At 41.9% G+C, this 27487-nt stretch overlaps 1 protein-coding gene across 12 annotated transcripts in view; it reads left to right on the forward strand.

Annotated features, from left to right (window-relative positions):
* KCNMA1 (potassium calcium-activated channel subfamily M alpha 1) overlaps positions 1-27487 on the forward strand; it is a 784008-nt gene that overhangs the window by 518252 nt on the left and 238269 nt on the right. For all 12 annotated transcript variants that reach the window (XR_008378803.1, XM_053584070.1, XM_053584058.1 and 9 more), the window contains exon 6: positions 19121-19196. Coding sequence is in view for 11 of the 12 variants with exons in the window: in XM_053584070.1 (XP_053440045.1) it covers positions 19121-19196 (76 nt within the window). In the remaining variant the exon portion in view is untranslated. The remainder of the gene's footprint in view (positions 1-19120; positions 19197-27487) is intronic.

Raw genomic sequence — 27487 nt, forward strand, 5'->3', positions numbered from 1 at the left:
CAGTTATGATTTAATAAAAAAAAAAGCCACAGAATTATATTGGCAATTATAATCCCTAATTAAATGCATTCATTGACATACTTGATGTATAAAAAAGAAAAAAAAAAAGAAAGATAGTCCTGTCCCTGTAGCTGGGAAGCAGCAGCTCGGATTCACTCTGTGGGAGGCTGGGAAGTGGGTGGGCCCAACAGTGACTATGCTGGGATGGCAGGTGGAACCTGGTGCCCACCCTCAGGGTGCGGGGACCACCCTGAAGGAGCCTCCTCATGCTGTGTGTGCATCCCCCTTAATCTAACACTTCTGCCCTCCGTTTGATCCCTCTGTGCTGCTGCAAGGACAGATGGCAATGACCTTGTCGGACACCACAAAAATAATTGCTCTTCAGGATTTGCGCGGGGGTGCGGGGATTGGAGACAACAGAGGTTTATTGGAACCTTTTGGCTTTTTGGATTTAAAGATTAGGGAGTGAAAGGGAACGGAAAATAGCAAATCGGAAAACCCTGGCAGGCTTTCCACCGTGGGCTGGGATGTGTTTGCTGTTGTGTTTTGCCTCGTCCTCTCCTGGGACCTGGCAGGCACGAATCTCCTGAGTCTTTTCTGTCTGAGGATAATAGGAAGACTGAGCAATGAATGATTTCTCATTTACCTGTTTACCATTCTTTGTCAGCATAGCAGCTCTGCTTCCACCCGAAAGAAGGGCCCTAACTCCCTAATCTGTCTAGTCGGTCAGCATGGAAACTCCAAGGCACTGGTTATTAGCACAACACAGCCCTCCGGTCAGGCTCCAGGAACTGGCTGGGTGGGATTGGGGGGTGTCCTCTTCACCTGCAGCCAGGGGTCTCAAGTACCTGAATTTGGAGATGGGCACAGGGCTCAGAGCTAGAAAACCTGGGTTCCAGTCTGGACTTGCCAATGACTTTATAACAATAGCAACAAGTAATTATGCATAGAAATAGAAAAATATAATAGAAATGTACAAACAGCTTTAAACATAAAGAAAATTAAAGAAATCCAAAATTCCTGCCTCCCTCATACAATCACTGATATTATTTTATGCTTTTTTTTTACTTTATATTTTTCACATACCTATAGTTTTATCCTAGGGAACAACATGCACTTTGTATTTTATTTTTTGCGTTTTTATGGTTTTTTTTCCAACTCTTCCATTTGAATTTTTTTTTTAACTTTTATTCATTTGTTTGTTTTCAAGACAGTCTCACTCTGTCGCCCCAGCTACAGAGTGCAGTGGCATGATCATTGCTCACTACAACCTCAAACTCTTAGGCTCAAGCAGTCCTTCAGTTTCAGCCTCCTGAGTAGCTGGGACAACAGGCATGTGCCTCCAAGCCCAGCTCATTTTTCTGTATTTTGTAGAGACAGGGTCTTACTGTTGCTCATGCTCATAAAAACGTTTTTTTTTTTTTTTCTCCTGTGGTAAAGACGAAATAACGTAAGACTAGCCATCATTGCCATTTGTAAGTGTACCGTTCAGCAGTTTAAGCATATTGGCATTGTTGCAAAAATAGAGCTCCAGAAATTTTTCATCTTGCAAACCTGAAATTCTATAATCAACACCCATTAAATAAACAACTCCCCTTTTCCTCTCCCCCCTTAGCTCCTGCTGATCCCTAGTCTAAGTTCTATGTTCTCTTTCTTTAACTTAACGTTATATCCTAAGTATTTTCTTTGTTATATTTTTTTGAATATCTACAATATCCCATAAGGAAGATGGATTGTAGTTTTAAAGACCTATTGTAAGATATTAAGCTGTTTTTTATTCTTCTTGCTTAATGAAAAATTTTTGCAATGAACATCTTTGTTTCTGCAGCATTATTCTATATTTTGTTATATTTTCTTAGGCTATATTCCCAGGAATGGAATTAGTTTGATTCATAAGGCCTAATTACTTTTTGAAACGGTTTTATCAATTTATAATTCCACAATGAAATTATAAGACTATTTCATTGCACAGTCACCTCCATTAGGCGATACCCAAATACGTTGCTCGTTAAATAGAATAAATGCCATGCTTACTATATTTTTGTTTAATTTGCATTTTTACCCATTTTCCAAGAATACAATACATTGTTATTAACTATAATTACCATGTTGTACAACAGATAGCTTGAACTTATTCCTTCTATCAAACTGAAACTTTGTGTCCATTTACTTCTAACACCCCAACCACCCCTCCTCACCAACTACCCCAGCCCCTGGTAACCACCTTTATACTCTTTAGTTCCAGGAGATCAACTTTTATAACTCCTACATATGGGTAAGCTCATGCAGTATTTGTCATTCTGTGCCTTGTTTATTTCACTTTACACAGTGTCCTCCAGGTTCATTTGAGTGGCAGAATTTTCCTTCTTTTTATGGCTTAAAAACTACTATACATATAGATCACATATCGGTTCATCTTTTGATATGTACTTAGGTTGATTCCATATCTTGGCTATTGTGAATAATGCTGCAATAAACATGGGAGGGCAGATATCTCTTCAACATATTAATTTTATTTCCTTTGGGTATGTACCCAGTAGAGGGATTGCCAGATTGTATGGTTTTTAACTGTTTTTAACTTTTTGAGGAACCTCCATACTGTGTTCCATAATGACTGTACTAATTTACATTCCCACAGTATACGAGAGAACAAGGGTTCTCTTTTCTCCGTGTCATCCCCAGCACTTACGTTTTGCCTTTTTTTTTTTTTTTTTTTTGTAGAGACAGAGTCTCACTTTATGGCCCTTGGTAGAGTGCCGTGGCATCACACAGCTCACAGCAACCTCCAACTCCTGGGCTTAGGCGATTCTCCTGCCTCAGCCTCCCGAGTAGCTGGGACTACAGGCGCCCGCCACAACGCCCGGCTATTTTTTTGTTGCAGTTTGGTCGGGGCTGGGTTTGAACCCGCCACCCTCTGTATATGGGGCCGGCGCCCTGCTCACTGAGCCATAGGCGCCGCCCACGTTTTGCCTTTTTGATAACAACCATTCTAATAGGTGTGAAGTGATATTTCATTGTAGTTGTACTTTGCTCTTCCCTGATGATTTAGTGGTGTTGAACATTTTGTAATGTACCTGTTGGCTGTTTGTATGTCTTTTTTTGAGAAATGTGTTTTCAGGTCCTTTGCCCATTTTTTAATTGGGTTTATTTATTTTATTACTATTGATTTGTTTGAATTCCTTTTATATATATATATTTTTTTTTTTTTTGGAGACAGAGTCTCACTTTGTTGCCCCTGGTAGAGTGCTGTGGTGTCACAGCTCACAGCAACATCAGATTCTTGGGCTCAGCCTCCCATGTAGCTAGGACTACGGGTGCCTGCTACAACACCCGGCTATTTTTAGAGGCAGAGTCACTCTTGCTCAGGCTGGTCTTGAACCTGTGAGCTCAAGCAGTCTACCTCCCAGAGTGCTAGGATTATAGATGTGAGCCACCGTGCCCAGTCTCCTTTTATATTTTCTTTTTTCTTTTTTTTTTTTTACTTTTTTTTTATTAAATCATAACTGTATACATTGATATGATCATGGGGCATCATACACTCGCTTCATAGACCATTTGACACATTTTCATCACAATGGTTAACATAGCCTTCCTGGCATTATCTCAGTTACTGTGCCAAAACATTTACATTCTGCATTTACCAAGTTTCGCAAATACCCCTGTAAGATGCACCACAGGTATGATCCCACCAATCCCCCTCCCTCTACCCACCACCCCCCTCCATCCCCTCCCTTTCCCACTTCCCCCTATTGTTAAGTTGTAACTGGGTTATAGCTTTCATGTGAAAGCCCCAAATTAGTTTCATAGTAGGGCTGAGTACATTGGGTACTTTTTCTTCCATTCTTGAGATACTTTACTAAGAAGAATATGTTCCAGCTCCATCCAAACATGAAAGAGGTAAAGTCTCCATCTTTCTTTAAGGCTGCATAATATTCCATGGTGTACATATACCACAATTTATTAATCCATTTGTGGATTGATGGGCACTTGGGCTTTTTCCATGACTTAGCAATTATGAATTGGGCTGCAATAAACATTCTGGTACAAATATCTTTGTTATGTTGTGATTTTTGGTCTTCTGGGTATATGCCCAGCAGAAGAATTACAGGATTGAATGGCAGATCTATTTTTAGATCTCTGAGTGTTCTCCATATATCTTTCCAAAAGGAATGTATTAATTTGCATTCCCACCAGCAGTGCAGAAGTGTTCCCTTTTCTCCACATCCACGCCAACATCTCTGGTCTTGAGATTTTGTGATATAGGCTAGTCTCACTGGAGTTAGCTGATATCTCAAAGTAGTTTTGATTTGCATTTCTCTGATAATTAAAGATGATGAGCATTTTTTCATATGTCTGAAGGCCGTGCACCTGTCTTCTTCAGAGAAGTTTCTCTTCAAATCCCTTGTTCAGCCTGCGATGGGATCCCTTGTTTTTTTCTTGCTGATGCGTTTGAGTTCTCTGTGGATTCTGGTTATTAAACCTTTGTCAGAGATATACCCTGCAAATATCTTCTCCCATTCTGAGGGCTGTTTGCTTGCTTTACTTACTGTGTTCTTGGCTGTGCAGAAGCTTTTTAGTTTGATCAAGTCCCAGTAGTGTATTTTTGAAGCTGCTTCAGTTGCCCGGGGGGTTCTCCTCATAAAAGACTCGTCCAGACCAATTTCTTCAAGGGTTTTCCCTGCACTCCCTCTAGTATTTTTATAGTTTCATGTCTTAAGTTTAAATCTTTAATCCAGTGAGAGTCTATCTTAGTTAATGGTGAAAGGTGTGGGTCCAATTTCAGTCTTCTGCAGGTTGCCAGCCAGTTCACGCAGCACCATTTGTTAAATAGGGAATCTTTTCCCCACTGAATGTTTTTAATTGGCTTGTCAAAGATCAAATAGCGGTAAGTAGCTGGGTTCATCTCTTGGTTCTCTATTCTGTTCCAGATATCTACTTCTCTGTTTTTGTGTCAATACCATGCTGTTTTGATCACTATCGATTTGTAGTAAAGTCTGAGGTCTGGTAGTGTGATTCCTCCTGTTTTGTTTTTATTTCTGAGTAATGTCTTGGCTATTTGAGTTTTTTTCTGATTCCATATAAAATGAAGTATTGTTTTGTCAAGATCTTTAAAATATGACAGTGGAGCTTTAATAGGGAGTGCGTTGAAATTATATATTGCTTTGGGCAGTATGGACATTTTAATAATGTTGATTCTTCCCAGCCACGAGCATGGTATGTTTTTCCATTTGTTAACATTTTCAGCTATTTCTTTTCTTAGAGTTTCATAGTTCTCTTTATAGAGATCTTTCACATCTTTTGTTAGGTAAATTCCCAAATATTTCATCTTCTTTGGCACTACTGTGAATGGGATAGAGTCCTTAACTGCTTTTTCAACTTGACTGTTGTTGGTGTATATAAAGGCTACCGATTTATGAATGTTGATTTTGTAACCTGAGATGCTGCTGTATTCCTTGATCACTTCTAGGAGTTTTGTAGTAGAGTCCCTAGTGTTTTCCAGATACACAATCATATCATCTGCGAAGAGCGATAGTTTGATCTCTTCTGACCCTATATGGATACTCTTGATCGCCTTTTCTTCCCTAATTGTAGTGGCTAAAACTTCCATTACAATGTTGAAAAGCAATGGAGACAATGGGCAGCCTTGTCTGGTTCCTGATCTGAGTGGAAATGATTCCAATTTAACTCCATTCAATATGATATTGCTGTGGGTTTGCTGTAGATGGCCTCTATCAGTTTAAGAAAAGTCCCTTCTAGACCAATTTTCTTGAGTGTTCTGATCATGAAGGGATGCTGGATATTATCAAAACCTTTTTCTGCATTGATTGAGAGAATCATATGGTCTTTGTTTTTTAATTTGTTTATGTGCTGAATTACATTTATAGATTTACGTATATTGAACCAGCCTTGAGACCCTGGGATAAAACCAACTTGGTCATGATGTATAATTTGTTTGATGTGTTGCTGGATTCTGTTTGTTAGGATCTTGTTGAATATTTTTGCATCTATATTCATTAGTGATATTGGTCTATAATTTTCTTTTCTTGTTGGGTCTTTTCCTGGTTTGGGGATCTGGGTGATGTTTGCTTCATAGAACGTGTTGGGTAATCTTCCTTCTTTTTCTTTTGGAACAGGTTGAGTAATATAGGTACTAATTCCTCTTTAAAGGTTTAGTAGAATTCTGATGTGAAACCATCTGGTCCCGGGCTTTTCTTTTTAGGGAGGTTTTGTATATTTGATGCTATTTCTGAACTTGATATGGGTCTGTTCAGCATTTCCACTTGATTCTGGCTAAGTCTTGGAAGGTGGCGTGCTTCCAAGTGTCGGTCAATTTCCTTCAGATTTTCATATTTCTGAGAATAAAGTTTCTTGTAATATTCATTAAGGATTTTTGGATTTCTGATGAGTCTGTTGTTATTTCGTCATTGTTGTTTCTGATTGATGATATTAGAGATTTTACTCTTTTTTTTCTGATTAGGTTGGCCAGAGGTTTATCTATTTCATTGACCTTTTCAAAAAACCAGCTTTTTGATTTATTGATCTGTTGTATTATTCTTTTGTTTTCAATTTCATTTAATTCTGCTCTAATTTTGGTTATTTCTTTTCTTCTACTGGGTTTGGGGTTGGACTGTTCTTCCTTTTCCAGTTGCTTGAGTTAAGTTATTAACTTCCTCTCTTTTCGTTCTCTTGAGGAAGGCTTGCAGTGCTATAAATTTCCCTCTTAGAACTGCCTTTGCAGTGTCCCAGAGGTTCTGATAGTTTGTGTCTTCATTGTCGTTTTGTTCCAAAAAATTGGCGATTTCTTTCTTAATCTCATCTCTGACCCAGCTATAATTCAGCATAAGGTTATTTAACTTCCATGTTTTTGTATGAGTATGCATATTCCTGTTGTTACTCAATTCAAGTTTTATTCCATGATGGTCCAAGAAGATGCATGGAATAATTTCTATTCCTTTAAATTTACTGAGGTTAGACTTGTGACCTAAAATGTGGTCAATTTTGGAGTAGGTTCCGTGGGCTGATGAGAAGTATGTGTATTCAGGTTTTTTGGGGATGAAATGTTCTGTAGATGTCTGCTAAATCTAAATATTGGATGGTTAGGTTTAAATCTAAGATTTCTTTGCTCAGCTTCTTGCTGGAGGATCGATCCAATACTGCCAAAGGAGTGTTGAAATCGCCGACGATTATGGAGCTGGAGGAAATCAAGTTACTCATGTCTGTTAGAGTTTCTCTTATAAATTGAGGTGCATTCTGGTTGGGTGCATATAGATATTAATAATTGAGATCTCATCATATTGAGTATTACCCTTAACAAATATGAAGTGACCATTCTTATCCTTCCTTACTTTTGATGGTTTAAAGCCTACTGTATCTGCAAATAAAATTGCAACACCTGCTTTTTTCTGATTACCATTTGCCTGAAATATGGATGACCATCCTTTTACCCTGAGTCTGTATTTGTCTTTTAAGTTAGGATGTGACTCTTGTATGCAACAAATATCTGGCTTGAGTTTTTGTATCCAGTCAGCTAACCTATGCCTCTTCAGAGGACAGTTTAAGCCATTCACATTAATGGAGAGTATTGGTAAGTCTGGTGGAATTTTGGGTATTGAGTTTTTCAAAGGTCTAGTGGACATTTTTAATCCTTTCGCCAGTGTGGAAGTTGGAGTTTGATCCGAAGTTTCTGAGTGAGTTTATTTTTGTGGTATAGGATTGGGTTGGTCATTGTGGAGGATAGGTCTGAGAATATCCTGAAGAGCTGGTTTACTTATGGCAAATTTTTTCAACATATGAATGTCATTGAAGTATTTAATTTCTCCATCATAAATGAAACTCAGTTTAGCTGGATACAAGATCCTGGGTTGAAAGTTATTTTGCTTTAGGAGATTAAAAGTCAATGACCCCCCTCTTCTGGCTTGAAAAGTTTCAGCAGAGAGATCTGCAGTTATTCTAATATTCTTTCCTTTGTACGTAATGGTTTTCTTTCGCCGGGCTGCTTTGAGAATCTTCTCTTTCATGTTAACTTTAGTGAAGCTAATTATGATATGCCTGGGGGATGACTTATTGGGGTTGAATCGTGATGGGGTTCTGAAGTTGTCTGCTATCTGAATTTCAGATTCTCAAGGCATGTCTGGAAAATTTTCTTTCATAATTTCATGCAGAAGGGCCTCTGTGCCCTTCGAGGCCACTTCATCATTCTCCAAAATCCCAATTATTCGTATATTGCTTTTCTTCGAATTATCTGAGAGTTCTCTGAGTGAGTGATCCGTTTTTGCTCTCCATTTCTCTTCCTCTTTGAGAGATTGGGAGCGTTCGAAGACTTTATCTTCAATGTCGGAAATCCTTTCTTCTGCTTGCTCCATTCTGTTGCTGAGGGATTCTACTGTATTTTTCATATCTTTGAGGGCTGTAAATTCTTGCTTCAGTTTGTCTAAGTCTTTGGTGGTTTTGTCTTTAAATTCGTTAAATTCTTGAGACAACTTTGGCCATTCTCCTCGAATTCCTAATTCTACTTTGTTAATCTTGTCTGCAATCCAAATTCTGAATCTGATTTCTGACATCTCAGCCAGTTGTTTATGAATGGGATCTTCAATCACATCTGCCGTATCTTTTCTTGGGGGGATTGATCTATTCTGGTTATTCATGTTACCAGAGTTTTTCCGCTGATTCCTCCCCATGGTTATTTTACTCCCTTTGATTTTTCCCCTGGGGCGTTATTGAGGGCCCGTACAGTGTTGTGGCCTGAGAAACTGGGGCCCTGTCTTGTGTGGTGGGTCTAAGTGGTTCTGTCTTGTTTTCAGCTGGTTTCTGTTCGATCCTATTGTAACATTTACTCTGGCTTGAAGTCTCAGCTGTGTGGAAAAACCAGCAATTAAGTCACCCTGCCCGCCCACCTCTGGCACCAGTTGGAAAAGGAAAATCAAACCTTCCTACAACCGCATACCTAGGGCATTGCCTGAAAAGTCCTCAGTCTATTAGTTCAGTTCAAAAGGTCCAAATCGATTGTCTCTATTGGCACCTGTCTCGGGTGGGAGAGTTCAAGAGGTCTCTGGGAATTGGATCACAGGGGTCTGGTGACTCCTCTGATATGGCTTACTCCAGTGCTGCGTGGAGTCAGGAGGAGCCACCTAGCAAATAGATCAGTCTGGGAAGGTTGATGTCTCCTTCCCCACTTTGCCCCTCCGTCGGACCCAATCAGTGGTATCTCTGCAGATGGCTAATCCAGTTGCCTGTAGTGAACAGATACTCCAGGGGTTTACACCTGCCTGAATTGCAAGGAAGTCTGCCAGGCCCCTGCAGTCTGCCGCTATCTAGCAGGAGGCGATGGGGCCTGACATCTTTGAGTCCTTGATGCAGGTGGTGGGAGGGAGGTGTTCACTCAGGCTTAGCCCCGTCCCTGATTAATGTTGCTAACAGAACAGAACAGAACAGACAACTTTGCGGGTTCTGTCTCTGTTTCTGCTAAAATCGCCTACAGAAGACGGGCTGTTCTGAGTTCAAACGTCTTTGCTGCTGGAGGTTTGTGTCCGATTACCTCTCTGAGTCGGCCCTGCCCTGGAAGCTTCCCGGGTTTGTGAGCAGTGTCAGGCAAATCCTTTGCTCACTGGTGGCCTCTTCTGGTTACCCAGGGAGACAGGGGCTGTGGCTTCAGAATATCCAGAAGTGAGCCGTTTTTCTGTTAAAGAAAAAACGGCTGTTGATTTGCCTCCAGGAACTGCAGCTCTGGTGTGGGCACCCAACTGACTCTTTTCTCCTCTGTCTTGCGCCCCAGAGTCAGCACTGAGCGGCCGCAGTTTATGCTCTGTCCACACCCCTTGAGAGATCTCCCAAGAATCCGGACTCCTGGGGGGCAGGCCCCCAGACCCCCAAGTGAGAGTGGGGGGAAGCTAGAGTTTCATTCAGTTTTATGCCTGGCCGTATTGATGCACCGGGAGGGCTGCTGCACCGCACCGCAGGGAAGTGCCGCCAAGGTGTGACTCTCCCTCAGCCGAGTGCCCTCTCCTCACTCACGTGTCTCAGAGTCAGCCTGACCAGTCACAGCTTGGGCACTGTGCACTACCCTCGAGAAATCACCCAAGGATCCCAACTCCTGAGGGACAGGCCCCCAGAGCCCGAGTGAGAGTGGGGGGAAGCTAGAGTTTCATTCAGTTTTATGCCTGGCCGTATTGATGCACGGGGAGGGCTGCTGCACCGCACCACAGGGAAGTGCCGCCGAGGCGTGACTCCCCCTTAGCCGGGTGCCCTCTCCACACTCACGTGCCTCAGAGTCAGCACTGATCAGTTGCAGCTCAGGGACTATCCACTCCCCTTTAGAAATCACCCAAGAATCCGAACTCCTGGGGGACAGGCCTCCAGACCTCAGTGAGCGGGAGGGGAGTGTTGGGGATTCAGGGTTGCCAGCAAAGGATTTTTAAAGTTTTATACAGTTTTATGCCTGGCAGGAGAACGCCATGGCACCCTAGTAGGGGAGGTAGGTCCAGTTTTTAGAAGGTCTCTCCCGTGGAGTGTAGTGGGAGGGCCTTTAATTTCTTCCCGTTTGTATAATTGTGGGGCTCTTGAGCCAGTCTCATGGGGGAGGGGAACTCCCGTCCCCTTGGTGTTGGATTTTGTACCTTTTGTTTGCGTCCTTGTGATCACAGCTTGCCTCAGTGGTGTTGATGTGCGTTCTTCAACCTTCTTTCTTGGTGCAGCTCAAGTCCACCAGGATACTGACTAAATTCCTGTCCCTTAACTCTCCTTCTGGATGGGAGCCTCTGTTGAAAGCTGGCTTCAGTCTGCCATCTTGTCTCTCCCCCTCCTTTATATTTTAGACATTAACCCCTTAACAGATGAATCTTTCCTTCCTCCCTCTCTCCCTTCCTCTTTTCCTTCCTTCTTTTTTTTTTTGTGAGACATAGTCTCCTGTTTCCATACAGTGGTGTCATCATAACTCACTGCAACCTCAAACTCCTGGGCTCAAGCAAAATTTATGCCTCAGCCTCCTGAGTAGTTGCTGGGTCTTTGGGGTGCCCATTATACCCAACTAGTTTCAAAGTTCGTATTTTTCAGAAAATCATTTCTCTTGCTGAGGCTTTCACAATTTTTTTTCTTGTGTATAATTGTACATAACTTTTTTTTTTCCTATTTTTATTGGATCAGCCAGGATTTCATTTTGTTTGTTTTTCTTATTGTTACTGTTTACCCTCATGAAACAATTTAGAATATTTTATTACTTTTAATCATTATTGGTTTCTGATTATTTAATTATAAACAATAAACTAGAAATCATCTTTCTCCCAAAATCTTAAGCTGTATGCCTTATTTTATAATTAATCTCTTATTGTATTATTGATTCATTTGAACTTATAGTTAGAATGTTCTTTAAAATTAATTTAAGTAGGCAGTGTACTTGATGGGATTTCTTTGAACTTATAGTTGGAATGTTCTTTAAAATTAATTTAAGTAGACAGTGTACTTGATAGGTGGATTACTAGTTTTAAAGTATTTGAGTATTTGAGTGATTACTCAGGTGAAGGGGAATTTGCTATTGAAGGGAAATAAGGTATTTTTTTTTCTTTTGGCACATGATTAGCGACAGTAAATAAATACATCAAGATGGAGCAACAAGTTAAAAGTAAAAAAAAAACTATCCTAAACCAGTAGTTTTCAAACCTGGCTGCACATTAAGTAAATGGCAATTTTTAAAAATTTTTAAAAATTCTGATCTTCAGATCAATTACATATATATTTATAATTATATACATGTAAATATACATATCAGGGGTAGGAGGTGGGCATCCCACCTCTGATATATATATTTACATATATATAATTTCAAATAGGGTGTTTTCAAATCTGTAGGTGATTGTAATGGCGGCAGTCACTGCCCTGCAGGAGAGTTTTCTCAAAGGGTGGCCTTCTGACCACCAACTTAGAGACCAAAAAAAAAAAAAAAGAAAGAAAGAAATAAAGAGGATCAGGCCCCATCTCTGTCCACAGAATCAGACTCTGCTTGTTTACAAATTCCAGGTGATAGTGTGGATAATGAATTTAAACAGTCTCCAAAGCACGTGTAGCAAATTAGTTCTCCTGGCCTTAAATATCAAATTTTACCAGACTAAGCTACACCCATTTTTTAAACTATTGTTTCCTGCAAAGTTGCAACAGAATGGGAAATATTTACTGTTTGTCTAGTTACAGAAAAATTTTGCAATGGTTCTCAACCTTGGTGCCTCACTATAATCATCCTGGAATATTAAAACTCCTCTGCTGGCTGGACACCAGGCTCATGAAGTCAGAATGGTGGAGGGGATGCTGAGGCCCAGGAGTCAGTAATTCTTGAACCTTCCTAGGTGATTTAAATGTACAGCCAAGATTTGGAATCAGTGTCCTAGAGGTATAAAGAGAAAATGAAGGTGCAGTTAAAAAGAAATCTGTGTTAAAGGGATGGGCTTTTTTGGATAGTAAAAAATGCCAAGAAACGGTGACGGAAAGACTAATATATTTAACCTTATAAAAAAGTTAGAATTCAAGGGAAAAAAACCTACATTAAGCAAAATTTTAGGCTTAGAAAAACACTGTAAATGAAATTAAAAGGAGAATTATGAATGATGAGAGATAATATATAATGTATAATATCCTTATTATAAAATAACTCAAATACATTTTAATAATGTATAATAATATCCTTATTATAAAATAACTCAAATACACATTACTATGAATAAGATAAAATACACATGTAAACTGGAAGAGGCCATTATATAGCACTCTGAAGAAGAAAATAAAATGACCAATAATTGTATGAAAAAATAATATTAACTTCATTTGTTAGGATAGAAAAACAAACTAAACAGCAATGAGCTCTAAAGGGGAGCCTATTGAATTGGAACCCTTTCCCTCCATTCCTCCCTGACTACCCTCCTTCCTTCTTTTCTCTATTGCAATACTCAATCCAGTGGGGATGTGGGCAAAAGGGCATTTGCACGTGGATGAGAATGTATCCATTTTGTACAGCAAGTATCAGAAGCTTGCTCAGTGTTTAGAACCGGAACTGTCTAGTCCAAGTCTATACAAGGCAGTAGCTACAAGCTTGGGCTTTGTGTGTTCAACATATTTGGGGTGAAACCTGGCTCCGTTGCTTACAAATTGTGTGCTGGGCACACTCTCTAGCCTGTTTGTCCTTACATGTGGTAAGTGATTATGAGTAGAAGATGATCATTTATAACCAATTTACATCATTGTCAACAATTGTCATCATTTCATCAATAATTTAAAATGAGTAATACGGTGTACCAAGTAGTGTGTACGCAGGAGTGTGAGCGTGGGCACTGTGCGTGTCTTTCCAGCATCCCTTCTCATCTCTGCAACCTCTTGTTACATCTTGACAACTCTTCTTGATTGTTGTATACAGTCCTATGCTGTTTTAATTCTAAAGCTTTTATGGGATGAAATGGCCTTTCATTAAGTACCTCCACTAAGCCCACACATATTAACAGAAAGCCTAGTCTTCTGGTCTACACGTCTCTGGGGTAGGTTTTGATGCTGGAGCCTGGGAGGCAGTGAGAGTGGAGAACGCAGGCTGGATGCAGCTGCCCTGGAAGCCTCAGCCCATCCCACAGGGAGCACTACAGCTGGACACCCTTCAGAATCACCCCAAATGGGAGCAAGGTGGCTGGCCTTTCCTCCACATCAGCAGGTCCTGGCGTGGGGGATGGGGAATCCCTGGGTTGGGGCTGGGGGAATTCCTGGCCTCAATTCCTTGGGTGAGGCACTTCTCTGAAGCAGAGGGAAATATCTATAGAGGGAATAGTTGCGAGCCCGTAGCAGACCACTCTTCAGAAGTCTGGGGCAAGTAAAATCCCCAAAGAGGGAATGTGGGATGCCAAACAGAGCACCCACTGCAACTCCTGGGTGTTATTGACTTAATTCCATCCTGGATTTGATATTCTAGCATTTTATTTAGGATTATTGTTATTTGTCATTAGTGTAATGCACTTGCCTTTTTTTTTTTTAACGTGTGTGGTACCTGTTTCCAGGTAATTCCAACTGTCTAAATCAATACAGAGCACAGAGAACAAGGGATAAGTCCATTTTTACTATTTAATCATATAATGAAGAATATTTAGATAATTTTACTATTTCCTGAAAGTAAAGAAATTCACTCATAAAACTATCTAGATCTGGTACCTTTTGGCCATAAGTATAATTCACTACTTTTTGGTACATACATGTTTTCTCTTTATAGCTCTGTTATAGCCATTTTATATTGCCCTAGAAAATTGTAGTTTTTCATAGATTTTATGGAATAAATAGTAAGAAAATGGCATTATAAAGTAGAGAAGATGAGTCATTTGTCACTGAGGAGTTTCTCTTCCTACCTTTTTTTCTTTTTGATTTTTTTTATTGATTTTAAGCATTTATTTTTTATTTAATTGATTTCTGCCCTTTGTTAATTCCTTCCTTTTTTTTTTTTTTTCGCAGTTTTTGGCCAGGGCCAGGTTTGAACCCACCACCTCTGGTATATGGGGCCGACGCCCTACTCCTTGAGCCACAGGCACCGCCCCCTACCTCTCTTTTCTCGGCCTCCTTTATTAACCTGCAGTTGCCATGTGCGCTCCTCTGGCCCTTTCTATAGCAGGAGTCGCCATTGCTTAAGGCTGCTTTATTCTTCCTGAGAGTGTCAGCCTCGACCTCTGTCAGGGGTCCCCTAAGAACTCACAATTTTTCCCTTTAGTAAGCAGCATATAGTCTCAGAATGCTGAATGCAGATTATTTAAACTTTAACTCTCATCTACCTTATTCTTTCTCAAAACTCCAATTCACTCACTCAGTTCAAACAAGGAATTACCTAGCATGTACCTGTGGCAGACACCATTTCAGGGACTGGAAATATAGCCATGAACAAAATAGCCCTCTGTTCCTTCTCTCCTAGAGCTAATGCTATAGATAAAGAGACAGAAAGTGAACAACATAAATAAGATGCTAATGTGCCATGCTGAGGAGAAAATTACACCATGCAAGAGGAATAAAGAGTTTCAGGGATGATGTGGGAAGAGGTGCAGTTTTAGGTGGGGTATTCAGGGAGGGCCCACTGACCAAGTGACAATGAGTAAGAACCTAAAAGAGGTGAGGGAGTGTGCCATGCAGACATCTGGGGGCCTGCAGTCTAGGCAGGGAGCCCAGCATGTGCAAAGGCCCTGGGGTAGATTCTGCCCATGTATTCAGGGATCTCTGAGGAGGACAGGAAGATCAGGGGGAAAGTAGTAGGAGTAATGGGAGGAGAACATGAGAGCCCAACAAAGATGTGTTGGTCAGGGGTGGCATTACTTTAGGTCTTTGAAGGACTTTGATTTTTACTCTGTGTGAAATGGGGGCACTGGTGGATTCTTGAGCAGAGAGCACAAAGGATACAGGGCAGAAAGCAGTCAGGAAGCTATTATGAATGGTTGCCTGGAGGATACATGCTTCAGACCAACCATTTCTCCAGATGGTCTGGCTTGATCTGAGAATAAAATGTAGACCGACTCTTTTAACCCAGGGAGAGCTTTGTTTACTCATTTGCATTCATGCACCTCAATGCTATGAAAATAACCCATGCAAGGCAGTTGAATAAGCAAAGCCCACTATCATCAGCTCACAAGAGTTTTGCTCCTGTATCACCCTGGGTCCCTTTTGTGGACTGACATCCCTCCAGTCTGTTCTCCTAGGAACCCCTTTGTTTTTCTCTTTTATAGGTATGCTGTTAGTGTTCTATCTCCCTCCTTGCTGTGATTAGGGAGATGGTCACAGATATATCTGAGATTTATCTCTGGCAAGAGTATGGGCCTTTGCATTCATTTTATTCCTACTATTTTTTCATACACCTCAATTAAAAGAAAAGTTTTTATTTTGTTATAATTTTGTGTGTCACTAAAACGTGGCAAGCTACAAACTAACAACAGATGTACAGTGCAAATGCCATCACTTAATGATAAAAAGAAAATCCAGTTTGAAGTTTGAGTCATTTGCATTCTATTTTTAGTTCCATAAATTAAAAAAAGTAGTATATGCTGCATAGGATTTTTGAGATTAAACTGTGAGTGGCTAAAACATTATATGTTTTAGTATGTTATATATCCTATGGGGAAAAGGAATAATGATTTTCTCCTTATCCGTGATTTCACTTTCCACGGTTTCAGTTGTCCCTGGTCAACTGCAGTTTGAAAACATTAAATGGAAGATTCCAGAAATAAACAATTTTGAAGCTGTGTGCCATTCTGAGGAGCGACATGAAATCTCATGCCATCTTGCTCCACCCTGCTTGGGACATGAACCTTCCCTTTGTCCTGGGTGTCCAGACCATCTAGGCTGCCCCCTACCCGTTCATGCTCAAGTAGCCCTTATGTTACTTGGTAGTGCAAGAAGAGTGATGCTGGTAATTGCTCAGTTGATCAGTTCCTATTATTAATCTCTTAGTATGCCTAATATGCCTAATTTATAAATTAAACTGTCATCGACATGTCTGTACAGGAGATAACATGGTGTACAGAGGGATCAGGACCATCTGGAGTTTCGGGCATCCTCTGGGGGTCTTGTGACATGTCTGCCAGCGATGGGGGGGGACATATCTCAGCGATGGGGGGGACTTTGGTATCTTTTGACGGGTTTCAGTGTTAACTGCTAGTTCTTTTCTACTACAAGTTTCTAAATGTGTACATTGTATCTCTCGGCAGTATGCCACGGTGGTGCCACGGTGAGAACAAGTCTAGGTTGGGCTGCATTTTTAGGATAAGGAGTAGCGTCTGTTAAAAGTTTCCTCTCCAGCCTTGCGCCCATTCTGATATACCAAGTCTTGAGAACCTCTTTGAAAAATTTTGAGCAAACAATGTACTTTTGGTACCTCGGATAGTGGGAATTATTTTTTTGTTACCTTTGCTCTTTAACAACCTCTTGACTGGGTATAAAAATAAAATCCTGGGTCAGGATTCTGTTTGTCTGAAAATTCTGAGTGTTGTCCAATTATTGTTTCATCAGTCATTATTATATACGTGGTAAATACCTCCCACCCCAACGCTGATACTTTATTTTTGTTGCTTAATTGACTTATTACTTGAATTTTTAAAAAGAAAAGCCAGATACTTCTTGGCATTGGTCTCTACTCTGGCCATTCATTTTAGTCTCAAGTCATTTTTTTCATATCCAGAAAGTTCTTTTCTATTCTGGCCACTGGCTTATGATCTATGTGCTGTTTGTATTTCCCTTTGGGACGCATTTTGTTTGTGAGTTAGATCTCTGTGATCTCCGCTCCATTTCTACTTTCTTAAGGCTCATCTTTTCCCCTGCCTTCCCCTTTATTTTCTCTGCTTTCTGGGTTACATCTGTCCTGTGCTCTCTGCATCAAGTTCACTTTTCACAGTGTTAAGTCAGCCTTTCATCAGTTAGGTGATGACTGTGTTTCAGCCTCCTGGGCCTTTTCATTTGATCAGCATCCCTTCTCATCTCTGCAACCTCTTATTTAATAAAAGTTTTAGAATTATTATTTAACATAGAATGAGAAGGTTTCTGAAAAAAAAAAAAAAAACTCTTGTTCATAAAAGTCAATCCTTTTCAGAGGAGAAATATTCCTTTTGAGCCATTATCCTTTTTTCCCTCTTTCTGTGTACAGATTTTTGCATCTTCACCATGAGCTGTAAGTGAATTTTTCCTTATTACCTGAACATTTCCACCTTGGGCCCAAGAATTCATCCTGGGGCCTTCACGGACTCACCGCTTCCCCCCCCCCACCCCCAACGTGCCTCACATGCCCCCTTGCCATCTCACATGTAGGGCAGAACAAGATCTCACCCCCCCCTCTGGCTTGGAGCTGTCTGTCAACTCAGTCCCTTGTGGGCTTAGCGCTGTTTTAGGCTTAATAAAGTGCTTCCAGAAAATAAGCAAAAGAAAATGCCCCTGGGAGTGGGTGTGATACTCAGTGTGTCCAAACTACTCTGATCAGCATTTTTATATTAATAAGTCATTCTCCTGTACCACAGCCGAGATGTTATAGCCTGTGACTGACTTAGAATATCTTCTACTCACAAGTTTAACATCAACCGAAATGTAGTTTATTCCTGGCTGTTAGAGCACCATAATAATTTGTATTTTTTTGAAGTCCTTCATTGTGTTTTCCTTCTCTTTTTGTCTTTTACCACCTAGACCACCTAGACCTAGACTAAAACACCACTTCTTCTTTTTCATTCAAGAGAGGTTGCTGGGAGGTCCCTGTGGCTCAGTGAGTAGGGCGCCGCCCCCATATACTGAGGGTGGCGGGTTCAAACCCAGCCCCGGCCAAACTGCACAAAAAATAGCCAGGTATTGTAGCGGGTACCTGTAGTCCCAGCTTTCCAGCTACTTGGGAGGCTGAGGCAAGAGAATCACTTACACCCAAGAGTTGGAAGTTGCTGTGAGCTATGACACCATAGCACTCTACTGAGGGTGACAAAGTGAGACCCTGTCTCTAAAAAAAAGAGAGGTTGCTGATTCAGAAAGGACAAATATTTATCTTAACACTTACTAAAAGTGGAATTATATAAGTTTTGAATCCCACATTTGTAGGACATGCTATCATACTGATCTGGAGTTTTCTTTCTTTTTGTTTTTGATTGGGAGAAAAATAAAGAACTGTGTGAAAAACAGATAACATTGTAGGCCATACTCTTCATTTTATTGGGGCCAAAGATAAAGATAAAAAAAATCTGTCAAAGACATAAGGTTATCCGATTTATTCTTAATCTGCTTCTAGCACAAGAGTTACCCTGAGCTATCACAATTCCCAGCATTTTTCAGAAACTAAATCCTGCCAGACAACTAGGTTCTGAGAAATGGTCCTTAAATCAGAGATCACCAAATGGGAAGCCTCATTAACCTGGGCTCTCTCCACCAGTCCCTTCTCTACAGTGATTCCAAACAGGCCACCTTCATAATGAGAAAATCAGTTTACCAACTGAGATTAAAACAGTCAAGAATCAGAATGTAGGAATATATCCAAGGTACTGGCTGGTTTATCTTCTGCAAGAACTTTCTATCCCTTCCACCCTGGGCAGCTGTAAATCAAATGTGGGACTGAATGTTAAAACCACGCGTTGAAAATAATGTGTCTCTATTTCATTTCTCTTTCCAGGTTTGAGATTTTTAAGAGCTCTCAGACTGATACAGTTTTCAGAAATTTTGCAGTTTCTGAATATTCTTAAAACAAGGTAAGATATATTTTCCCTCACATTTTTTTCTCATTTCAGTTCCCAATGCCGGGGAACTGAATTATAGGGATCAGGAATATTCGCCTTTATCATAATAATTAGAGTTGTATTATTCACAAAAAGAGCGATCGAATACAGTGATGGAGAGAAACCCCAGAGTGGGGCTTGAGAGCTTCTCTTTCTATAGGACAGGAAGGAAAACAGCTGTACACATGGGGAAGTCAGGACAGTTTGGGGGAACTCAGGGCTGGCATTCGGGTACCCAGCACGGTGGCTCAGAGATGAGCCCTGGCACATGGGAAGAGGGGCAGGGTAGATGAGGGAAAGATTTGCTCATTGATCGGGAGGTCTACGCTGCCAGGTTCTGAATCGCCCTTTTATTACATCACTAAATAAGAAATTGAACCCAGTTGTAAAGGCAATAGAAGCAGTGCTGTGAGAGGCAATCACAAACCTCACAGGGCAAACAGGAAATCATTTCATTTCGAAGCACATTTCAGATGTTCACTTTATATCCCTATAGCCCTTGGGGCTTGATCTGTGAATTGCCTTTTGGGGAAGACCTAAAAACCTCCCGCCGAATGCACCATGACCACTTCTGCTAACTGTGTTATGATCTGGAAAACGCAGCTGGACCAGGAGGACAGTCCCCTAGGGGAACTCTTTCCTGATGACCTGCCGGTTTGCAGAGCTGGCCTGAAACCAGGGCTGTCTTGATGAATAAACTAATAAAAGAGGTTAGACGCACTCTAATGGAGAATAAATACAGGCCATAAATTTCTCTTCTAGGAAATTACACTTTAAGAAGCTCACTTCTAATGTTCCATTTCCTCTTTGTAATGTGCTTGATAGATGATTAAAAACAGGACACCTGTGTATTTTGTGATTTATATTGAATAGACCTGCATTTTGGAGAGCCGGGATTCAGTTCCTTTTCCCAGTAGCAGAGGCCAGGACCCAGCTTCCTGCACCCAATGCACCCAGTAAATTTAACCAACTTTCCTCTTTGAGTGTTAGTGCATTTTGTTTATTTTGATTGCTTTAATTCCAAATTAGTTTCTTGTCTCTAACTATTCATCTATGTGAACGTGAGATAAAATTCACTTCCTATTAGCCAAATTAAAGAGAAAAATGGCATCTAATGACACTGATGTCTTTTAAAGCATGTTCATTATTCGAAGGTAAGAATTTAACACTTCTCCATCATTATGTAACATTGTTCATATGTAGCAGGGGTCCTCAAACTGCGGCCCGCGGGCCACATGAGGGGTGTAATTGTGTTTGTTCCTGTTTTGTTTTTTTACTTCAAAATGAGATACGTGCAGTGTGCGTAGGAATTTGTTCATAGTTTTTTTTTTTAAAAAACTATAGTCTGGCCCTCCAACGGTCTGAGGGACAGTGAATTGGCCCCCCGTTTAAAAGTTTGAGGATGCCGGATATATAGTGAATATTGTTATTCTTTATATTTTCCTTTGAGCGGCAATAACCTTGATTTATGTCTTTTTATGGCTCTTGGATGCAATAGGATCATAGTACTCTTGACATTTAAATGTCCATCACCAATATCTACCTATATCACAGTGGTTTTCAACCTTTTTTAATCACACGATGTACTTCACCTATAGTTGTACTTCCACAGCACACATTAATTATGTTGATCAAAAAAAAAAAAGTAAAAATACAAAGAATGTACTTAACATGCTTGGAACTGATTTCCAAGATAATTTAATTAATGATCTTTAAAAGTTTTCAGGGCATACCTAAGATCCTGTCAGGGCACACTGGCCGAAAGTCACTGCTATTACCAGATTTGTTCCACTGAACTGTAGAATCGGTGAACGCCTAGGGCCACGCATAGGGCCTTGTCCTTAAGAGACACTTCCTTTTTCTCCCAGTGGGGATGGTGTCATGAGGAGCTATTCCTACGCTAACACCGTGGAGTGTCTTTCTCTCCCCGCTTCACATTTGCTTCATAAGTTCAGGAGACTCTCATTCTCCGACATCAGCACTTTGTTTAAGAAGGTTCCATTATCCTGAGGAAGAGTAGGCCATGACTGTGCTCTTGCCCTCTGTGTCCTCCACGAAGCCTTTCTGGACTTCAGAGAATGACGCACCATCTGAATCTCTTTCTCTGACCTTTTTCTACCCACTTCCCATTTCCTGGAAAAGATTCTGGGAAAATAGCTGGCATCCCTGGTGAGCAGTCTGCCTGCGACTGTACAGTTCTGGGTGGTTCATTCTCCCCGCAGAGAGGACAGAGCTGAAGCAGCTGGCCAGGGAGAGAGTGGTCCTAGGGCGGGGTCATGTGATGGCAGCTGGTCAGGCATCTGCCATCCTAGCCCCAGAACAGCATCGTCTTAGCACCCCACTTCCCACTCAGTGAAACTCAATTATAGTCAGAGATTGCTTTTCACCATGACCTCACAGCCTGGGGTTTCCAAGTTCCCATCACTCTGGTCATGACCAGGTGATGGAGTTAATTTAAAAAGCCTGATGGGACAGCTGGGTGAGTGCTAGGGTTGAGTCCTGCTGTGGAGCTCACTGGGGTGTGTTGATGTGGGCGGGCCCAGGCTTGGGAGCACAGAGGAGAGGACGTAGGCCAGGTTGGTTAAGTTTGGGGGAAGTCAAGGATATTTTCAAGGGGAAGGTGATGTCTTAGGTAACCCTTATAAAACACTAGGTGTTATCCTGGTGGGGCTGAGGGCTTGGTGTGTGAAGGGTAGGGAAAGTGGAGCCAAATTCTAGTCAAAGACATTACAGAAAGTAAAAAGGTGGAGAACATGGCATTTGGGGACCCTCGAGTCATTCTGTGCTCTCAGACACTGGGGACTCTGTGGTGGAAGGGGGGCCATGGCCAGGTCACAGAACATGGGATTAAAACTTCACATGATTATAAGCACTCTCTCTAGAAGCTGTAGGACAACTCACTGAGCCGTTCTCCATCCGGGTGCCTGGCTGATCTCAGCCCCTTCCCCTGGGCAGCCCCAACCATCAATCTTGAAACTATGCTGTGACACCAACAAATGGAAGCTTTGCTTTTGTAGGGCTTCAGACTTTGGGGGCTTCTTCATGACTCCCCTGCACTGTGCTGCTGTCACGGTGGTACTTCCAGAGGGTGGGTGGAACCACATAGTCATCTTTAGGGAGATTTCTGTCTGACTTTCCCTGGCAGCAAATCCCTGCTGATCTGTGGTGTTAGGTAGGGATGGAGACTTTGCAGTATGACTTATAATGATGACTTATAATGACTTCCAAATAATGATTTGGAATTGCTCTTCCATTTTCTGGCTGCCTTGCTCCAACAAGAACTGGAGGAAACAGGGCTGATGAGCACATAAGGGTGGGAGGGAGAGGTAAAGAATTGCGAGGGCAACAGAAGGGAAGCTGGGGAGCACAGGATGAAAGAGGCAAGCCAGCTACTTGAGTCCCCAGACTGCAAGCCCACAGGAGGCCTAGAATACTTCATATCTGAAATTGGCCTGGTAAAAGGGAGGTGAGGAGACTCCTCATCATTGCCTAAGCTTTTGGCATCTCCTTAGTTGCCCTGCACACGGGCAGGCCGACATGCAGATGCTGGAACACATACGCTACAGCCGGAGCAGAGAAAACAGCTTAGCATGGTTTAAAGGCTGTATTTCCACATCTCAATGACTGTGGGGGATGTTGGTAATTGAAGTGTGGACCATCTAGTAACTTTTTTTCCAAATGGGAATTGCTTTGTGTTTTCTAATTATTAAAATAAGATATGCTCATTGTAAGCACTGCCCAGGTATAGAAAAGCTTAAAGGATAAAGTAAAATTGCCACAACACCACCCACTTAGAAATAGCCATTGCTGTCTACCACACCACTTTGATTCCCTACCTAGTCTTCCGTTACACATCTGGGCTCTCATCTGTCTAGCCGGAAACTAATACTTTACAACATATGTGACCTTAGAAATGGCTCCAAGGTAAAGTTTATAAAAAGAGTACTTGATGTGAAGATTTGGGTGTCCAAGGAGAGGCCTGATCCTGAAAGCTCTTAGATTGGTGGATTGGACTGAGAAGTCGAGGGCTGTTGGAAGATTTTAATCAGGAGAGGTAACATGGTCAGATTTACATTTTAGGAAAGATCCCCTAGTCTACCAGTTGTATAGAGTGAATTTGAAGCCTCTAGGACCTCGAAGACTGTAAGACCAGTCAGGGAGATAGTCCAGGGAAGAGGTATCAGGGAACGGCCTTAGGCAAGGCAGGTCAGGGTGGAGGAGAGGGGATGTAGAGATCACTACGGGGTAGAACTGGTGGAACTTGGTTGTGTTTTACTCTGTGTCTGACAGTTCAGACCATTTATCTCAGTGTGGTACGGTCCAGCTGACCTTTCGGGCATAGGTATTTCACTGCTGTCCAGCAAAGATAGCAGTAAAACAAAAGTAGGCCATTGGTACCTGGATGTACTCGCCACCAGAAACAAAGAGGAAACTTGGAGATGAGCAGAACAGGAATGCATTTTTACTTCTTTGTGCAAAGTGGAAGACATTTCCCGTGTTAACCAAAACATGTTAAATATGCAGAGGTCAAAGGAGGCCTCAAGCGGCTCTGGGTTTGCAGGTGTAATCTCAGGAGTCAGACTCCCTCTTGCAGCCTAAGGGGGTCCTGGAACAGGTCTCTGACCGACAAGAATCTTTTGCCTGCCCTTTGATGATTCACTGTGTCCCCGGAGGTGAACTACTGTAATGGGCAGTGAGATCTCAGAAATTATAGTGGAAGCCTAACAATGATTTTGTTTAGGTGGGTCAGGTTTTCATGGTAAGATCACAATCCATCCCTCCCTAAAGGGATAGGAAAGGATATAGACTCTGAATGATTCAAATCAGTTTAGCCACTGGTGGCTTCATGTTTGGGCCAAACCCTTGGGCTTGGCCATGAAGACTATGACCATCTCATGTGGGCTTTTTTTTTTTTTTTATCATCAAGAGCATATAATTCCACTCCTGGCACTTATATGCTCCTGGCATCTCCCCGCTCTCTCTTTCCAAAGGTTCAATCTGGCAAGTTTCACATTTCAGAATAAGGAGGACGTCCACCAAGCTTAGCATCTTACATCTTTTCTTTCAGAAAAGATAGCTTTCAGATGTCTCCTTGGTCGTAGAGTTTAATTTGGAGATCATATTCCTAAACCTAGGGATCTCTGATAATGCCAATGTTATAAAAATAATCAGATTTCAGAGCTGAATATGTACTGTTTCAGCAATCATGATTAAATGTTCTACACAGAGCAAGCGCTCCCTTAAGCACTATTAATATAACTGTGACAATCATTTAGAGTTTAATAATCACTATATTTAGGTCATTTCCCCAAAGCACTGTGAGTCTCAGAGATTCCAATAGGTTTAATATCTTGAGAGGACTCCACGTGGTTGTTAGAGGGACACTGCTGTGTTCAGGTCCCAATTTGGCATTTAATCGTCCCCTGAGAAAATGCACAATGCATACCCCGTAGGATCTCTCCCTTTGCCCCTGGCTACCCGTTCTACAGCTATTTCTTACTCTCCTATAGTAGAGCACATATTAGAGGCTTATATGGCAGAGGCAGAGAGGGTTCTGCTCCATTTTGGGGTTCCACTGGGAAGCGTGTTGGGCCCTGGGGGGTCTTCCTGAGACAGTGCACAGTTCCTTGACTGTTGGGCTCCTACATCTGCAGGGCTCGCTGCATTGATACCTTGCGTCTCTTTTCCTTATTTCCACTCTGCCAATCTCTGGTTGAAGGGGTTGTCCTTCCAAGGGGAGAAGACCCTGGAAGACCCGAGATTAGGCCTGCGGGCCCTCTCGCTACTCTAGAGAGGAGAAAAGCCAAGGATTATGTTTCCTTTCAGCTCAAAGGAGAAGTTAAGATGTTAGATTTTAAATATTCCTTTGGTCAGTTGGGGGATCTCCATTCACAGCCCCAGAAACTACTTAAAGGCGAGGTAGGGGAAGTATTGTAGTTCCCAACCCCTGGCTGGCAGACCAGTATCTATCCATGAGCTGCTAGGAACTGAGCTGTCCAGCAGGGGCTGCCTCCCCTCCCCGCACCCACCAGTCCAGGGAAAAATTGTCTTTCATGAAACCAGTCCCTGGTGCCAAAACCATGGCCTCTTAGGAACTGAGCCACATAGCTAGAGGCAAGCAGCCAGCAAGTGAGCAAAGCTTCCTTCGTATTTACAGCTGCTCCCATCCCTCACAGCATCACCCAAGCTCCACCTCCTATCAGGTGGTTCCTCACCCCGACCCTGGCCTGTGGGAAAATTATCTTCCATGAAACTGGTCCCTGCTACCAAAGAAGCTGGGGACCACTAGGGTAGTGTGACTCATCGTGGTGACTAGAAAAAGAGTTGAAGGCCAGGATTTAGATGATCTGTGCTTGCCCTTGTGCCTGCCAGCTTTGAACTTCTGGTTGGTGGAACTAATTGTACCATCAGACACAAAAGGAGGTGGCATAGGAGGCTGCCCTCTTCTCTCAGAAGGAGATATCCCCAGAAAGCCCTAACACAGTGCCCAGCATGAAATATTGGCGATTATTGTAATCTAGCAAGTCTAAAATGGACCAAAAAGGACAGAACAGACATATTTGCTGTTTTTTTTAGCCTAAAATTTTAAACCAGAAGGAAGTTACTCCACATGTCTCAAAAGATTGAGTCTAACCCACAAAATTTAGAGTAGCTGCTTATCCTTTTCCTGAACTGTGAAAATCAATTCTGGGAAAAGGTAAGACCTCTGTGCAATTATATATAAGAAGAAAGACTATTGTCAGAATTATATGAGTTAGTGTTTATAAAGTACTTGGAGAGTAGTGCATGTGGTGAGCACTGGAAAAGAACTGTGAACATGTTAGTGTTACTATTACTGTGATCTTCACCTCTTAAAATTTATTTATTTATTTATTTAGAGGCAGAGTCTCACTCTGTCACCCTGGGTAGAGTGCCGTGGTGTCATAGCTCAAAGCAACCTCAAACTCTTAGGCTCAAGAAATACTCTTGCCTGAGTTTTCCCAGTAGCCTGCTACCATGCCTGGCTGGTTTTTCTATTTTCAGTAGAGATGGGGTCTTGCTCTTACTCAGGCTGGTTTTTCGAGCAATCCACCTGCCTAGCCTTCCCAGAGTGCTAGATTACAGGCATCAGACACTGCGCTCAGCCTACTCTTAGAATTAAAATCATTGGTTCCCCATAAGAAAAAGATGAGAGAAGATGGTTGTAACAGCAATGAATGGGCCAAGAAGGATGGGCTGAGCAAGCCTGTAGGCTGTAGTAAGCCATTCCTGGGAAAATGAGACCAACGGAGGGCTGGGCACAGTGGCTCACGCCTGTAATCCCAGCAGTCTGGGAGGCCAAGGCAGGTGGATTGCCTGAGCTCACAGGTTGGAGACCAGCCTGAGCCAGCTGAGCCAGAGTGAGACCTTGTCTCTAAAAATAGCCAGGCATTGTGGTGGGTGCCTGTAGTCCCAGGTACTTGGAAGGCAGAGGCAAGAGGATCGCTTGAGCCCAAGAGTTTGAGGTTGCTGTGAGCTATGAGGCCACAACACTCTACGGGGAGTGACAAAGCGAGACTCTGTCTCAAAAAAAAAAAAAAAAAAAAGAGCAATGGAAAATAGAGTTCTTTTCTACAAAATACATCAAGGAACACAAGAGTTAAATAGCAATCTAAAACTCTACAGGAGACATCTTAACTCAGTAGTATTAATTGCCAATGAATGGCTGGAAGTAAGAGCCAGGAGGAGAATCCACTTTGCATTGCCATGAGAATACTTTAAGGAAGAGGTAGGGATTGAACTAGACTTTGAAAATGGGAAATATTTGGATAGATGGAAAGTTCTTTCTGGCTGAGTAATAGCATACACAGAACTGTTGTAAACAGTTTTGGTCGTGATGACAGTTTCAAGAGTTTTTGTGAATGAGTGGTGGTAGGAGAACCTGGGACTTCACAGGATTTTGTACATGGAAGGGGAGAGTTTGCCATCATGTTTTAGTCAAGAGAAGCCTTTGGACAGCAAAGGGACCTGCTGACAGCAGCCTTCAAAAAGCTCTACCCCTCTGGGAAGGGAGGTGAAGTTTAGTGGGTGATGTACAGGGGAAGAGACCAGTGTATTCAGTAAATGTTCATAGCGGCCCTACGATGCCCAGGGGCCCACTGCTCCTGGGATTCAGATAGGCAAGGTTCCAACTCTCATGGATCTGAGAATTTAATGAGTTCCAATTGATCCACTCAAGGAACACCAGTGGCTGCTACAATCATTAGGCATAAAGTTGGTATGGACAGAATATCCCTGTGGTCTCA

This window comes from Nycticebus coucang, chromosome 3 (genome assembly GCF_027406575.1).
Source record: "Nycticebus coucang isolate mNycCou1 chromosome 3, mNycCou1.pri, whole genome shotgun sequence".
Taxonomy (NCBI): Eukaryota; Metazoa; Chordata; class Mammalia; order Primates; family Lorisidae; genus Nycticebus; species Nycticebus coucang.